General features: G+C 38.4%; 1 protein-coding gene across 1 annotated transcript in view; it reads right to left on the bottom strand.

Moving 5' to 3' along the window:
• Window positions 1-16,864, bottom strand: part of WDFY4 (WDFY family member 4) — a 121,756-nt gene that overhangs the window by 46,871 nt on the left and 58,021 nt on the right. The window contains exons 40-44 of the mRNA XM_014250371.2: window positions 7,544-7,621; window positions 6,404-6,607; window positions 5,484-5,535; window positions 4,455-4,621; window positions 178-326 (exon numbers count right to left, since the gene is read on the bottom strand). Of these exons, the coding sequence (XP_014105846.2) occupies window positions 178-326; window positions 4,455-4,621; window positions 5,484-5,535; window positions 6,404-6,607; window positions 7,544-7,621 (650 nt within the window). The remainder of the gene's footprint in view (window positions 1-177; window positions 327-4,454; window positions 4,622-5,483; window positions 5,536-6,403; window positions 6,608-7,543; window positions 7,622-16,864) is intronic.

Here is a 16,864-nt window from a genome sequence, read left to right as displayed (position 1 = left end):
TTTCAACAAATGGTAAGGATGGCAAACTTCTTGCTGAGCTATTCTGCTTGAAATCCCAACAAAATCTGTGCAAATTCAAGATATCCATGTGCCAAAACTGAGGGGAGGGAAAGGGAAAGGTGTGGTGTTTTGGGTTTTTTTGCCAAACTACCACAAAAGGGAAATAGAAAGACTCACCTGGACAAGCAGTGATGAGTACAGTAGACTTCCTCCAGAGGGGATAACACAAAGCACTCGCAGATATAAAAGTGCTCTTTGCCAAAGAGCAGCACCCCTTCCAGTGCTGTATGGCCCTGCACAATTGCCACGGAGCACTTGAACGTCACCTAGAATAGAAGCAAGCCTAGTAAGGCCAGGAGCTGGTAACACAGGAGGACAGAGGCAGCAGGGAGCCAGAGCCAGTGATGCAGAACAGATGTTTGTACCAAAAAACCTGCCATATTGATTGGCAGGTTCACAGGGATGAAGTCACAAAATCACCATACAGCTGACAGAAGTCCAGTCAGAATATATGAATCTATCAATCTGTCTTAAAGATTTAGATAAACATTCTAGAATATTTTTAAAATTTTCCCTTGACATCCTAAAATTCAATTTCTTGTTTTCACTTGCAAATAAACTAACTTGGCCCTTAAAATAGAGGAATTTCTAAAACACAATTTAGGAACATGGGGAATTTTTCAACAAAGTATTTTGTTTATCATATATGTCTGTACATAGAAAGTGTTCTTGGGAATTGACCACTTTTGATAAAGGAAAGAAAGTCTTCTTTTCTGGAACATTTTGTATGGCTGAGAGATGGTGCAGAAAGTAAAAAAAAAAAAATTTAGAGACTGGAAAATGGTGTGGCCTGCAGAAAACTTTAAAGTTCTGATTTTAAATCAAGTAGTGGTTCATTGCAAAGAACTTCCCTTACATTTAGAAGCATGGAATTACTTATTTTTGTCTGCTCATAAAATATTCTATATTTATTCAGCTCCAAAAATCTAAGTCCACTGGTTAGTACAGTCAACTGGGAGGACCAAGGTCAACTCAGTGTTGTGCCCATTTTCAACCAGAACTTTCAATCAGTACCCTCTCTGTTCCCAGGAAGGGGGCAGTAGCTAATCATCTATTAGCACAGCCTCAAAAATATTGCTCCCAAAAATCTTAAAACACTAATACTACCTTACACGCTAAGGAAAATACTCACTGCTGAGCTCCTCTGTAAATTAGCACAATTCTGGATTCACAGAATCCAGAAATGAGTGCAAGATTTTGCAAGCTTAGTTCATCAGAAGCTGCAAGAATCAGAGGGCTACATACAAAGGGATTATGTAAATACCTCATTTACATAACAGGAGAACTTTCCTGGTTCAGAAATGTAATGCAATTGTTCTTAAGAGAACGGACTGACAAGTATGAGAAGTATCACAAAATCTGTTTTTCTCTTAAGAGATAAGATCACTGAACTTATCTCTACCAAATTTTGTAAGATTGTATTTTATGGGGCATGCAAAATTGACCCAGAAATGGCATTGGTTTTACTAGACCATTTAAAGTCTATATGATAATATGGAGAGTGAGTATGGTTCTCCTTTGCTCTTTGCTTTTGTTCCTCACCTCACTATTTCTGAAGTCAAATCTACAGCCTTCCTTGCCATCCCAAACTACACATGGTCTAACTAACATCAGCTGAAACAGACCTGCACAGCTTCACAAGCTTTTACTCTGTGATGTTAAGATAACACAAATATCAAATTCATAAGTAAATTAAATAAAATCTTGCTTCCACACTTAAATACTTTACTGAAAAGCAATTATTTTACCAACAAATAGGGTGCTGCATTTTGAAATCCCTTAGTGGGCACAGAAGGCTGTTTTCTTCATTCTGGGTTTAAGGGAAAAAAAAAAAAGTCCTGGGAGATTTCTGTGGATAATTTTTCATGAAAATCTCTTCAGTCTCTTTCCCTTCTAAATGATTTCTAAGAGGAAGGTGGCATTTTTCCATCACCTCTCCCACAGGAATGCCTGTCTCTGCAGGGATATGCCAACCACAGAACTCTGAACTGGAGTGCCTGCCATTACGTGGTTAGAGACATGTATGCTTGCACTGAGAATACTGGGGAATTCTGCTCACATTAGCAAACCACATGGTTTCCTGAAGTAATTAAATAGGAAAAAGATTGCTTCTTCCCAAAAGGAAGGTAACTGAATATTGAAAGATCAGGCAGTTGCATGAAGCAGCTCCACAGACACAAAGGTGAAACGCAGGCTTCTAAGAAATCCACCTCAGCAAACCCAGAGATCATGTGTGTGGGTATAGGAGGCACATGGATCATGAAAGAGGCCTGCTTATGATCACTAATATGGTATGGCACAAATAAACACTTTGCTATTCTGCCTAAGGCAGAACCAGGGCACGTTAACAGACCTTGTTGAAGGGGAAGAGCACGTACATCTCTTTCACAAACTTTAAACTCTAAGCCTAAGTATTCTGTACTTTCCAAATACAAAAAGTCAATAGTGTCAATACCTTTCTTCAATTTTATTTTATTTCTTCAAATTTTTACTATTATCAAATAGATCTTCATTATTTGAAATACAAGAGCCCTTGAGCTGAGTAAATTTTTTTCATTTGGAGAATATGACTTATATTACTGCTGATGAGTAACAAAGATCTGACTGAGTTGTACTGCAGAATCTCCACCAGGACAGTGCTGTACCTGCAAATCTTGTACCTTCAGTCTTGCATTAAAAGACTGAGGAGCTTGAAATTACCATAAATAAAACAAAAACTTTCCCTTTCTGTCAAAACAGATCAAAACACAGTTCACAGGCTACTAGAATCATTAATCAATGAAGCAAACATGACATAAAATAATTGAATAATTACCTTCTAAGTTATTGCCCAAAGCCCTACATCTTTTGATTGCTCTGTTCATTCATATGTACACGGGAGCACATTCACTCAAACTCACACACACTGACACACACACACACACAATCAATGACTTTTCTGAGCAGTGCAGGAAATAAAATGGCTTCAGTTGCCTGCTTAAAGTGCAAACAGCTCAGAAGGCAGCCACTGACAAGGCAGGACCGCGGTGCACTAAGTGAGCACAGGACAGCTAATGTCACCCCCCGCTGCATTTGTTAATACTTCTGTCAGCTCGGCGAGGCAGTGACTGCTGCTGGAAAAAAACATGCCTGGCATTTCTGATGGCTTCCTGCAGAGTTACATGGAGAAGAGACAGACAGCCTGAAGGCTCAAAATGAGATCAGTGTGTGGAAATCATGCCTCACATTTTCATGCCTGTCTCCTTCTGCTGGGGAGAGATATGGGGAGGAAGGGGAAAAAGGGGGAGGGGCAAAGGAATGAATTCTGTTACAGAAACACATTGCACCAAGAACTCTGAGACAAAGTCGTATTAGAGACCACAATTGTGACCCCTTAGCCACTGGCAAAGCATTAAGCAAATCTGATACTGGTAAGAAAATCTGATATCAGGTATTGAGATATTTTAATAAAACAGCTATTTCTCTATCTATGTACTATCACAGCACTCTTATGTCTGAGTTTAAATACTGAGTATTTGGCTTCCACTATGGGATGCTAACTCCTGGGCCACTGAGGGAATGATGCCACTGAAAGAGACAGGTACACTGTGAAAGATCAGGGAATGAGGCCAGGTTGTCAATGTCACTGACGTCTCAATTAAATTGACAACATCAAAGCTACCATCTTCCAAAGAGTCACCCTTATTTACTCCACAACTCATCTCTTCCTTCAATGTTCCTGAACCTTAAGCCTCCTCCTTATTTTGGGAAGAAACCTTGGTGAAGGGCATTCAGTACAAGAGCTAAGAAGGAACAGAGATGTCTTGAATAGATAACACATGATGGAAGCATCAAAGAGGAAGCATGGAAAGTTTCCATGGTCTTAGAGGGAAGAATTTGTCCAGTACTCATGGGGAGACAGACAGACAGACATGTGAAAAGAGAAAGGAAACATTTTCTGGTATTTTTCAGGAAAACATCACTGTAAACATCACTGAACTAGCAACCTATCCAAAACTGGCATACTCTTCCAGAGGTTATAAATAAATTTGATTTAGGCACTGCTCTGAGCTTGAGTAAAGGTTGTAGAGCAGCACAGGAATTCTCAGAGTCTCAGAATTTGCCATATCTTAGGCAAATTCAGACAATAGTGTCTCATACGAAAGTATCTTGCTTGCCATGCCCAAATTCTTTTCTCTTACTTCAAGGAATTAATGTTAATTGCTCTTCAAGAAAAGTTTGTACAGGAGTTCATACAGCGACTGTAAAACTATTTCCTCTGAGGAAACAGAGTAATGATGTGTACTGTAGCCTGAATCCACCTGAACCCAGAACTGAAAGGAACAGATAGGCCTCCATATCACCCTCTAAAATGTCATGTCCCCAGAGAAAAATTTCTAGTTCTTTTTTCCTACCTTTTCACTCTCTGCAAACTCCTGCAATATAATTTGTCTCTCCACACACAGTTCCAAGAAGTCTTCTGAATGGAAACTTTCATGTAGAGCTGGGAAGAATGTTAGCTGGTTACAGTCCAGTCCCTTCTGATCCATGTCCCTCTCTGCTCCATTTAACATCAGCTCTCCTACATCAGTATAAAAGAGATTGCGGTTTTAGTGGCAGCCGGATGACACCAAAAGCATTTGCAATTTAGTCTTTCACTCAATCTATTCTACCTTGGGAAATAGCATTATTTATCTGCAAAAAACAGGCAAGAGAATTAAAATCTGTGACTGCTGAAGAAGAATGCTTATTTCAGGGAACCAAAGACGGATACATGCAGTCAGTCACAATTCAAACAAAATCCCTATAATCACAGATTAGGAAATCAGGAAAAAATTTAAATGGTAGTCTTTAAGGGACATGGACTGAACAGGATCTTCAGAAAACACAAAGACAACCCACTTGTATCTCACCCAAGCCATGTCCCAAGTTCTGAAAACTCATGAAATGCATGCAGACAAAAGGCATAATCAGCCTTCTTATTAAGGCAAACTGTAACTGTTTCATACAGAAACTATAGAGTGCTTCCATCTTATTTGGAATTTAAAAAACAATGAGCTCCACTCATGAGTTTGCTAGCTCCTTTCACAGTAAAAATTATGTAATATTGCATATTTCCAAAAGCACTTCTTCCAAGTTTAAGCAATTGGGAGCTTTCCAGGTGCCCACAAGTGCCCAAAGCTTACACTTCAAAATAGCTTTTTTGCTTTAGATCTTTCAGGTGGCAACAAGAGGACAGCAAATTCTGAAGACAGTTGATATATCACCTATGAAATTTCATCAGTTTTGCCACAGATGTTACAGCAATATTTTAGCCCAGAGCACCAACAGTAAGGTTTTTTTTTTTCTGGATTAAATAGTGACCTAGAAATCCATACCCTAATTCCAATTATCTTTGTCTATGTTCACTGTCTTGATGAAGCAATGTAGTCCTAAAAGGTTACCTGGATTCATTTCAGCGGGGGATGTTGTTTCCTTTCTGTTTCCTAGAAGAACCTGAAAAGAGATCAGGTGTGACTGGAGTGGAACACGCAGATAGGTAAGCGTAACTCAGAACCTTGTTGGCAGAGAAAAACACAAATTTAGAACTACATTGCAAATAAATGCCTTGGAAATTCAAATAAACATCACTGGAAAGGAACCCAAAGGAACAAATGTCATCAATTAAGAACTTATCTTTCCAAAGAAGATTGTGCATGAGCATAGTTATATTATAAAAATCATACTATTCAGTATACAGAAAAACTGCCAGAATCCTAGCAGCACAAAAGATGCCTTATATATGGACACCTTATATTAAAATGCTTCAGCCTTTCATTGATAGGATTTGGTATTTTGACATTAGAGAAACAGACAGTAGTAAATACCCCACATTTACAGTTCAATCTTAGCTTAAACCACCTTATTTCCCTTTTTGCCATTCACCACTTTTAGTAGCACTAGTAAGCATATGACTAACAGGACAGTGCAGCCTTCTATCTGGACTCTGCTGCATACATTGGGAAGCACTATATCATGGAGATACTACTAGCAGAAAAGTACAGACAGTTTATACTGTCACCTGTCTAGGGAGATTTTGTACAAGAAAAGAGGAAAAAAAAATCATTCTGTTGTTGTTCAATATTTGCAGCCCTTCTTATCCCCCAAAACCAGACCCCTTCAGTGGGTTCTCTGCACATGGAACAGCATATTCAGGAGTCAGGTGATGAGAACCAGAGGAAAGAGATGCACATAGTTGTCAAAGGCTGGACTCCATGCTTTGGAAGGGCTTTTCTAACCTCAATATTTCTCTAATTCTATAAAGTCACCAGCAACTGTTACAGACATGGTGCACCTCCTGCCAAAGCTTTCTAAATTGTTCTACCTCACTCTTCATTCGCATTGTTGCCACTTGGGTGTTCACATGTTGAATTCTCCTCCTCATTCGTGAGGGCCCCTCGTAACAATCAAGAATCCATCGTGGCTCTAATGATCGTGAAGCATCTCTCCATGGGCCCCCTCTGTAGAAAAGTTGCTCCTCAAGTATCATCCAGTCCTTGGCTGCTTTGCTGTAAGCACACTGCTGCATCTGTGGGACAGAACCACTTTGTGTCAACTTTTGGACACTTCCCTCCTCTCAGCCATCTGTGGCACCACCCCAGTGATTCAGAGGGATCTACCCAACCCACCAGATGGGACCACTGGAGAGACAGTGCTGCAGAACTAACAAACACAAGTCCAACTGACCACTGGAAGTGTGCTGCAGGAGATGTTAGTAGTGATAAAATAGTGATAGTCTGAATCGACAATACAGTGACAAATAAAGACTGTCACAAACTTGAAAACAGCTGCTTTCATTAAATTTCCAACTCAAAAGCAGTGAGCCAGGAGAACTGCATCACAGAGGATTTTATTCACTCCATTATTTTTCTGGCAAACGTGTGACAAATGGCAACAACTGGGTTCACTGAAAACAGTCTGAATGATTCAGTTGTAAGTGTACTATGCTCCCTTTGAGCAAGCCATAAACTTAGTTCTTTCTATTTAGGTTGTGTGTAAGGAGTTAGAAAGCACTAACATATCAGTTTAAAGGAGAGAAGAGGTGAGCACTTCAAAGAGGCAAAAATTTGTGGATCCCTGATAGCCAAACCTGAAACAGAAACATACCTGTGATGTTTTACTGTCTATGAGCTTGAGATCTATTTAAAAAAATTTACTGGCTATGAAATGACAAAAAATGAAAGGTCAAAGTTCTCACTTTCATTTCTGCCATTGGAAGGATGGAATAATTAATTTTAAAAAAAGTAAAAAAATGGTCCTGAAAATGAAGTGGGGAGTCTGATTGCGGAGTGATGCAGTATCACACTTCAGCAGTAATGTCAGGAGAGAAGTGTTAACTCATCAACTCTCAGCAATTCTTTAGGCACAATATTGATCTCACTTCTACAATTCTGAGTTTCTCAGGGCAGTCCAAGAGTAACCTTTCAACAACAGAAAGCTGTTGCCCAATATTCCTGTCCTTTACCTGTACATGGTCCTTGTACAGAGAAGCATACAGCTCTTGCCCAACTCTTCGGTACCGTTCCATACATGACACAAATCCCTAGAAGAAATATCAGAACACATTATGCCACGGTGCTGCAGATGTAAATTCTGTGAGGGACAGAATCAGGCATTAGTTGCTCTTTTACAAGAACAGTTAAGGAATATGGCCTGTGTCTGCAAGTTTGATGGCTCTGCAGGCAGTGTAGAAATGCCTGAGAGCATCTCAATCTCCTGAGAGCAAGTTGCACACTCACACCTGGAATATAAACATAGACATCATTTTAACAAGGGTCATTAGTGGAACTACTCTGAACTTTCTCAGAAAGAGACAGAAAACACCAAATAAAATTTAAGACTATTCTTTTTGCAGCTGAATTGGTACTGCAAGTAGCATAAATGACAATCATTTGTTGTAGAGACCCCAACTGAGATAGGGATCTATAGTGAGATTATACAGGAGAGGTGAGTGTCCCCAGTGCCATATGAAGAGTGTCACATCCAGCTGAACTTCCCTGACAAATGTGAGATTGTTGTGAGTCACAGCAAGAGGCTAAACTCACTGAAATTCCCAGCCTCATACTACCTAAAGCCATGGATCAGGTAGGTAACTTTTAAATGCAGGGACTCTGTGCCACACTGGCGGTGATCCCTCACAGCAAACTGTCTGGCTGTTGCTTGCACTGGGCTCTGATTAAGTTAACATACAAGGTCTGGGTGTTGTGCTGATTACTGCTGGCTGCCAGCCAGGTCTGTAACCCTGCCGCGAAGTCACATTTATTGGTGTTTCCCTGCAGGAAGCTCCTGTTTTACACTGATGAACGTCATTATATTTTTGTTTGTTTAAAGCATCATTAAACCTGTAATCACAGTTGTGGCCTCACAAAACTATTCCATAATTCATATAAAACTCCCATAAAAGCTGACCTAGAAAGCAACAGCATCTTTGTGCTCTTAAACCAGTCCTGGTATAGGAGAAAAGCTGAGATCCTGGCTCTACATGGACTTGGAGCAAAACCATTCAGAGTAGAAAATCAATTCCTCCATTTTAGATATTCACAGACTATTCAAGCCAAGTCAGTGCAGCTGTTTCAAAGTTGCTCAGAGTCTCTATTTCATTCATGGTCATCAGTGAGACCCCTAAGGTCAAAGTCCACATCACAAAGATTCTCACTGACCCAGTTCCTAGCCCTTGAAACATATGAAGGATCCTAAGAAGGAAAATTTCTGCTAGCCACATCTGGTCATCTGAAGACTAACCACTTTGGCTTCCAAATGAACTATAGTTAGCCAGCTTCAACCAGATGAACACATCCCTATTGATCTCACAGGAAAACCATCTGGTTGTAAAGTGCAACGAACAGTTAAGAAAATTGGAGATGACTGCGATAGCGAAAAAAAAAATTAAAAAAAGCCACAAATGCTAAACAAACACACAAAAACAAAACCTGAAAAAGATAACCAATAAACATGGAGAATATAAACCAGGCTATTATTTACTAAGTGTTCACTCAAAACAATTATACTGTAATGCCTACTGAATAACTAAAAATTTATTCAAACAAGTTTCTAACAAATAAACAGATTCCATTAAAAACTGTAGGTTCTTATCCTTTAAAAGAGCTTTTTATGGAGTAGATTAAACACAGCAGTGCCACAATAAAATCTATTTTAAGAACATACTAGCTTTGATAATTGTTAATGTAGTGTAACGTAAGGTTTGAGGTTCATTTGCAGAAAAGCGGTAAATGTAAGAACTGTAGCACACATTTTTGGGAAGAACATACTAAAGGGCCTTATTGATCAATCCTTTCCTAAAAATCTGAGTAGGAAATCATCCTTTAAGTCTTTCTTATATAGATTTCTCTACTTAGGCAATCACATTGTAAGTAAAATCAGATCATTTTGTTGCCACATATTCCCCAGCCAATATTTAGAGCTTGAAAAGGTGATAGAATTCACAAGTTATTTTCCTATTAAAAAACCAAAACAAATCACAGACTCAAAAACTATTTCTTTTCTTGCTGCATGGAGTCCTCAAATAGGAGCGAAAATGATTAGCACTGAGGAAACTCAGGGTGTGAATTTTCTGTAATTTCTTTCAAGCAAAACAATTGAGAGGCTCTTTTAAATGAGAAACAGTTGAAAAGAAAAAAAGATTGAGTTGTGACTTATAAGTTAGCAAAACTATACTGAGCTTTGGAATGCTTTATGCCTGATTTTATTTTATTTTTTTTAATATATATAGTTCAGTTAACACTCCTGCACCTCATAAATATTCAGGCTTGCCATAATATGGTCATATTGCATGATACAGACACCACACATAGCACAGTTCTTTCCTAAAGAAACATTATGTCACTGGGACTCTGCACTTGGAGGCTTCCTTGGTATGTGTTGTGTTACAGAATACACATAAACAAAAAAATATGTGCCAAGACTCTTAATAAATGAAAATAAACATCAAGACAAATTAATTTTGGACTTGTAAGAGACACAAGGATAGCCCAAATGTTTGAATCCCTTGCTGTGCCAAGTGAATTATCCCATGGATGATAGTGACTAGAACTAGTGATTTTAGTCTACTACTTTAGCTCTTCTGAGTAAAGTAAATACTGTAAGTACATAAACATATATAGTAAGAGCATTAATGGACCATCACAGCTATAACCCTTGTGCAGTACTTTTGACCAGTACATCTTAGAGATCTTTATGAAAGAAAGCAAAGTCTTTAGTTTACAGATGGGGAAACTGAGTTTCTGGAGTATCACAGAATCCAGGAATGGTTTGGGTTGGATAGGACCTTAAAGATCACCCAGTTCCAACCCCCTGCCATGGGCAGGAATATCTTCCACTAGACCAGGATACTCAGAGCCCCATCCAGACTGGTCTTGAACAGCTCCAGGGATAGAGAGTCCACAACCTCCTGTCACTAGGACATGGTTGCAGGGAAAGGATGTATGATGGGGAAAACCCAACCTGAATTAATTTGAAACGGCCTGATAAGGCCACAAAGAAGATGCATATGGTGAGAGCATGCAGTAGTGGCAGGGGGAACCCTTTTGATGAACCAGTTTGAAAGTCTCTTCTACATTTATGTTCCCAGTGGTAGAGAGTACTCTGACATAGCTGATGTACCAGATATTAGATCTCATATCCCAGGAAGAGTTAATGTTCTTAAGTTCATGTACTTAATTCCTCTAACTTGGGCTTTCACACTTCTACAAGGAAGGTTTTTTAACCTAATTATGACTATTTAAGCAATCACTAGGTTTTCAGAAAGTATTTCATGGGCATAAAAGACCAGAACAGCATGTAGTGAGCTCTTAAGGATGCCAGAACCTACATGTGAATAGCACATGTGACAGTAGCAAAGAGCTTGTGTATGGCAGAAACAGATCTGATGACTCTGATTCAAAAAATCATCCCTATGTTTAGGGAAGTGCTTAGACATGCATTTCACAACTTTTATGTAGAGGTTGTCTGCTAGTGAAGGGGGCAGCCTTGCCTTTAAAACAAGCATTAAAGATATCAACTCACAGATAATATATATGCAGCACTTGAACTTAAAAAGTGACAATTAAAAATAAGTAAAATCTCTAGGGATCATAACTCTGAAAGAAGAAAATAGGAAATTAGCATCATTAGAATGAGAAAAAAATGACATTATACCAATGTGATAAACTTCACATCTTGAATCAAACAAAGGAGAAAAGAAGATTAAATAGAACACTAAGGAAATGCCATTTTATAAAGAGCAAATTGATCCAATTTTTTTAGTATGTATTTCCCAGCAGCTCAACATTAAATGGCATCCACTTGTGGTGCAGCATTGCCCTTCTCCACAGCCCCATATGCCACCTCGTTCTGCAGGACTGCATGTCCTAATCAGTGTGGATGAGGATGTGACCTAGTCAAGGAGAGAGTTTCTCACAAAATCAAATTATCTTTTCAGGCATCATCTAGAGCCAATATTTTTTTCATAGCACATTCCTGAACCGCTGTGACTTACACAGGCACAGAGCCAGATTGTCAGTAAAGTTTTGAGCCTAAACTCTTTGGAGATATGAAAACTATCTTGTATTCATGACAGTTCTCATGCTTTTTCCACACATCTACCCAGAATGTGCCATTAAAGCTCAATACTTCTGGTCCTTTCTTGCTAAATCAATCAATCCATTCCTCATCGTGCTTGCTACAGAAGACACAATTACAGCTACCATCGCAGCTTTACAGAGAAACATCTGAGTGCTACAGTAAACTACTAGAGCTGGATGAAGTCTCCAATGCACCAGCCCTGTTCTATTCAGTCAAAGTGTGTAACATCTCCAAATCTATTCCTGCTATTAAATCTGACACAGTGACCAGGTACACTGCTACCCTGTGCAAACAATAAGCCACCCATCTTGAGAGCAGATTACTTTTCAAGTAAGTGACTATGCACTAGGCAGCAAGTACCTTCATTTCATAAGAGGAAAAATCGTTCCATTACTCCCCAGGTAACAATCATCAAGCTAAGGCAGACAGTGTTTTCCTTAGCAGATTGAAGAGCTGTTTATCCTGATCCTTCACATACACTCTCCACACTGAGGGTTGTTTGTAGGCTCTTTTGAATCACAAAATTTTTATTGCCGTGTGGATTTTATTGTTGCTTTGCCAAAATTCATTTAGTTTTTCAACAGACTGAGTTCCAGCAGCTAAGTGTTGCATGGAAGCTTCGTGCCTCAGCCCACTAGGAGGCTAATGCAGTGTGCCAACTGCTCCTAAGGATCATGGATGGATTCCTGGCATTGCCAGTTGGCTGGGGAATAGCAGACCTAATGAGAAAATCCTCCATATTTCAGTGCATCATAAATGTACCCACACACAGGGGTGGGTTTCAAAGGGTAAACCTAAAGTGTGGTGTGTACATGTGATGAGATTTCCACACTGCATTTATCAGCTAAACCCAGGCAGTACAGAAGCCAGTCTACTCCTATAGCAACCATATGTCCGTACGTGTGCATGCAGACACTCAGCCCTTCAACAGATGATCCTACTGAACAGATTATTTCCTGGGAGAACAGATAACTTGCCTCCTAATAGCAAAAAAGCACAATGAGAGTCAAGGCATGTCCTTTAATCCTTTCTCTGAGAATGGCTTCTGTGACTTTGGGATAATTCATTCAACCTCTCGAGGACTCAGTTTCTATCATGTTACTGCATAAGCATTAGGTTTTACTCTGAAGTGAAAGGTGAAGGCCAGACTTTGGCATTATGGGGAGTAGCAGGGGAGCCTTTTCTTGCCTTCACTTGTTCCTACTCACTGTTTTCCTGTTTCTATTTAAAATGTGGAAGTCCTACAGGTGTACATAACTTAGGGTTTTGTTACACACTATTATCTAAATGCATTTGTCCAAGAACCTCATGCACTGGCATTTTCTGATTACATTTGAATCATGGCTTTTATTTAAGAAAAAATTGCCCTTCTAGTCCTGTAGCTGATGAAAGAAATCTGTAAACACCAGTATATGCCTAGAGGTCAGAGTACAGAAAAAAATAAACATCTCTCTCCTGACCTAAAAAGATAACAGTTTTCCTAAAATTACTTAAATTTAAGGGTGATAAAACTACTTCTGGACTTTTTTAGTGCATGTAGTTCAAGGTGCTCTGCAGCAGAAACCATAATTAGAACACAAATAGACACAAGCAAACTTTAATTTGGCTAGAAAAGGTGAGAACAAAAAGAAATGAATGGTCACAGAGTCAGCAACCTATACTCTCACTTAGAAGAAACATTTAAGTCAATCTTGCAGAGATTCCTAGGACCTCTCTTGATTTTCTGTTCTTTATTTTTCATTTTAAATAGACACTTCAGTCTTTTGAATTCAAACCATTTCTTTCTGAAATTATTACAAATAAAATGTTGAATTAAAAAATTGGAAGAAAACAGACCTATTTGAAACAAGAAATATGAAAAATTATTTGCCTATGTATTCAACAAAGAAAAGAATAATCTGTTTCAGTGGCTTTCAGGGGTTTTCATTTTTCCAGGGTTTTTCTGCAATCAAATAAAACTCCTTTTTCATCCATGTTAACACCACTCAACTCATTTGGCATCAGTTCTGTTGTGTGACAATAAAACTGTGCAACCAGTAGCTCTTGAAAGATGAGACTTTGGTGCCAACAGCTTTAAACATTAAATTCCACTCACTAAAATCCTATATCCAATCTTAAGCCTGATCCAGACACAATCTCTAGCTTGAAAGGCAAAAGTATATTTTTAAACAATATGCAGGAGAAATAGCAGGCAACATTTTCATACAATGTGTGACTTCACTTCCACAGGAGACCACTGAGTTTAAAAACACAGGATAATTCCCTCTGAAGAGTCACCCACAAAGAACTTCTAAGTGATATCTTTTGTGTTTCAGGTTTTAAGATGAAACTGATCTCAATCAAGAGTGTAACAATTCTGCTAGGACAGGTTTTCTCCTGTGCTATCACGCAGCATCGCCTGTAGCGGCCTCTAATGAATTTTTAGGGGACAGGCAGAGGGGCCCGTGAATCTGAGTCAGCCTAAGGGCTTGTATTCATCCTATTTATATTCCAGTTCTCAGCTAAACACTTATCTTCAGTGAATGGTGAAATGATTCCCACATGTTTCAGAAAGTTCAGTGATTTGTATCACATAATATGAAATAGCTCTATATTTTATGTTTTCATGCAATTCTTATCTAACACTGACCTGTTGAATTATTTCTTTATGATCTACTAAACAATCTGAAAATTATAAATGAGCAGTGTGTCAGATATGTGTGCAAGAGGACATGAAAATTTCTTTGTTCAAAGTTAAAGAAACTTTTTTTCAGCTTGCCACAGCACTCTGTAATTTAGCTTTGAGCCAGTTATTAAACAAGACAATAATATTATAATGGAAATTGTTTAATATACATCATTAATAGTAAAGTGCCTGCTTTCATTGAAGTAAAAAAATGTGTGCTATGAGCAGATTTGAAATGAATATTTGATTCCAAAGTTCCCTTGTGCATTTAATGACATGCTAATTTACATTTTAATTACTTCCTAAGAAATCAAAGCATTTGTTGACAGAAGAACATAATGTCAACTTCACGGTGCACTGTTGGTGGATAGTTAATGAACTTAATTAGATAATTAGTGATGTTAATTATCCTTCTATTATGAAGATAAACATGTTACACAAAGGATGCTCTTTTCAAAGAAATATCATTAAATGTTTGCTTGTTTTAACTCAGTTAACTTGAAAAGCTGATAAAAGACCAACTGAGTGATTGGTAAGGAAAAGATTTAAGTAACATTTCTGGCTTTGCAATTACAAATTAGGAGGTCTCAACCTCTTAATTCTGAAGAATGGGATTAAAAAGGGGATTAAAAAGACCTTTTCTGTTTCAAGTTATGTGGGCCTTTAGCACAGAGGAATGCAGTTAATCAACAAAAACAGTAGAGGACAGGCATGATCAGGCCTCCTGTAAAACTGAGAAGGCTCTGCATTTCTATAAAGACAACAGCTATATCTACAGTTCTGAGGCAGAATTCTTACAGGCATTAGAAGTATGGTGCTAGTAACCTTGCTCAGAAACTCATCCTAAAGAGCTTCAGGACGGGGCGTGGAGAAGCTCTGATTTACAGTTGACTGGAATACAATTGCTACATTGATCCTTTGCTGCTTTTGTAGCTTTTTTATGATGTCAAAAACAGTCACAGTCATTGTTAACCTAAAAAATTAAATACCTATACTAGATTTTGACAGCAAAACTGGGCAGGAGGGGGAAAAGAGGAGAAAGAGCAAGAGATCAAAAGAAAAAGATTCAAACAGGAAAGTCAGTGATTTGAAATCTTTGGCACTGTGTTCAGTCTTAGACCTTCCTGCTGGCAAATTTACCCAAGTTTGTCACCTGTAAGCATCAAAAAATCCAACTTTGTACAGTGCTCCTCATGCTCCTGCATGACTACTCAGATTTCCAAGAAAACACAATTACCAGAGCAGGTCACTGCCATTCTACTACCAGAAATGTAATTACACTTCCTTTTCTAAATGATCATGCCTCCCAGACAAAGCCACAAGCCAAGCATGAGACAGCACAGTGTATTCAGAAATGTGCAGAAAACACAGCTGCATTTGATGGCTGATTCTCATACTTGCCACCAAATAGCAGGAAATTGGTTTTGCTGAGGATGGAGAACATGAGAAAAAGTACAACAGAAACATGGGGTCTGATCCTTTGCTGGAGTGAATAGTTTGAATTTTGCTTTTTTTTCCAGATTGAGGATTGGGTCTCAAAAGCACTCTTCCCATCTTGTAAAAAATTACAAGGAAAAATTTAAGAGGAGTATTTTGCTGCTTGCTTTTAGTTTGTTTTAGTCTGCAGCAAATACTACCACCCCTTCAATGTCTGTTTATTTTTCATTTCATAAAGGAATCAAGTTAATAACCCTGTAAAGAACCAGGTTCCTCTTTCTGCTGGGCACACACCTCTGAAATCTTGGGTGAATTTCTGCACTTCTCTTTGCTCCATTAGGAGCAAATATTTTTATTTTGCTATGGGATTTAAATTCTTTGTTCCTCACTCTGTAGTTCATACTGTTATTTTTCCTTTAATCTCCATGTTTCGACCTGGTGCCTACTGCTGTAGGACATAAGTCCATAATTGGCAGTAGTGAACACAAAAGTAACCTGACACAGAAAATTATACAAAAATTACATTACAGTACTTTTTAAAGTGATTACCAAAGTTGCCAAAAATACAAGTTAAAAATACAAATACAATTTACTTTTAATGTAACTTTTAAAATCGAAGTGTATGAAGGAAGAGGGCTGTTGAAAGGCAGCTCAACATTTTCTTCCTCTTAGATTTCACCTCTCTAAAAAGTGCATCAAACTCTGAAAGACAGACTGGAGGGAGAAAGGAGAAGAACATTTGGAACTGTAGTTTTATATCTCATTGAGAAGAACAATTTATCAGAGCTATGCAGCTGTCAGTATTTGACATGATAAGGAATAACACCAAGTGACTAATGTTTCTTCCAAACCCAGCTCCTTTAATTACAAGCAGCTTCCTTGCAGAAGAGAGACAGAAGATATAGAAACACCAATTTCATGCACTTGTGCCTGAATAATGTCTCCGTGCTGCCTTTTCCAGATGGCAACCTTTTCACTGGAGGAACTAATGATGTAGGCATATTTAGGGAAAAACCAATAACAGAGTCTTTAACCTTCAACAGCAAAAAGCATGTTGTACAAAATGTTCCTTGGGATACATTTACAAATATCAATTACATTGCT

Source organism: Pseudopodoces humilis, chromosome 9 (genome assembly GCF_049639895.1).
Source record: "Pseudopodoces humilis isolate 2021_Gansu_Grassland_sample_001 chromosome 9, ASM4963989v1, whole genome shotgun sequence".
NCBI classification, from domain to species: domain Eukaryota; kingdom Metazoa; phylum Chordata; class Aves; order Passeriformes; family Paridae; genus Pseudopodoces; species Pseudopodoces humilis.
The sequence above is the reverse complement of the archived record's forward strand: the minus strand, read 5'-3'. Positions and strand labels throughout refer to the sequence as shown.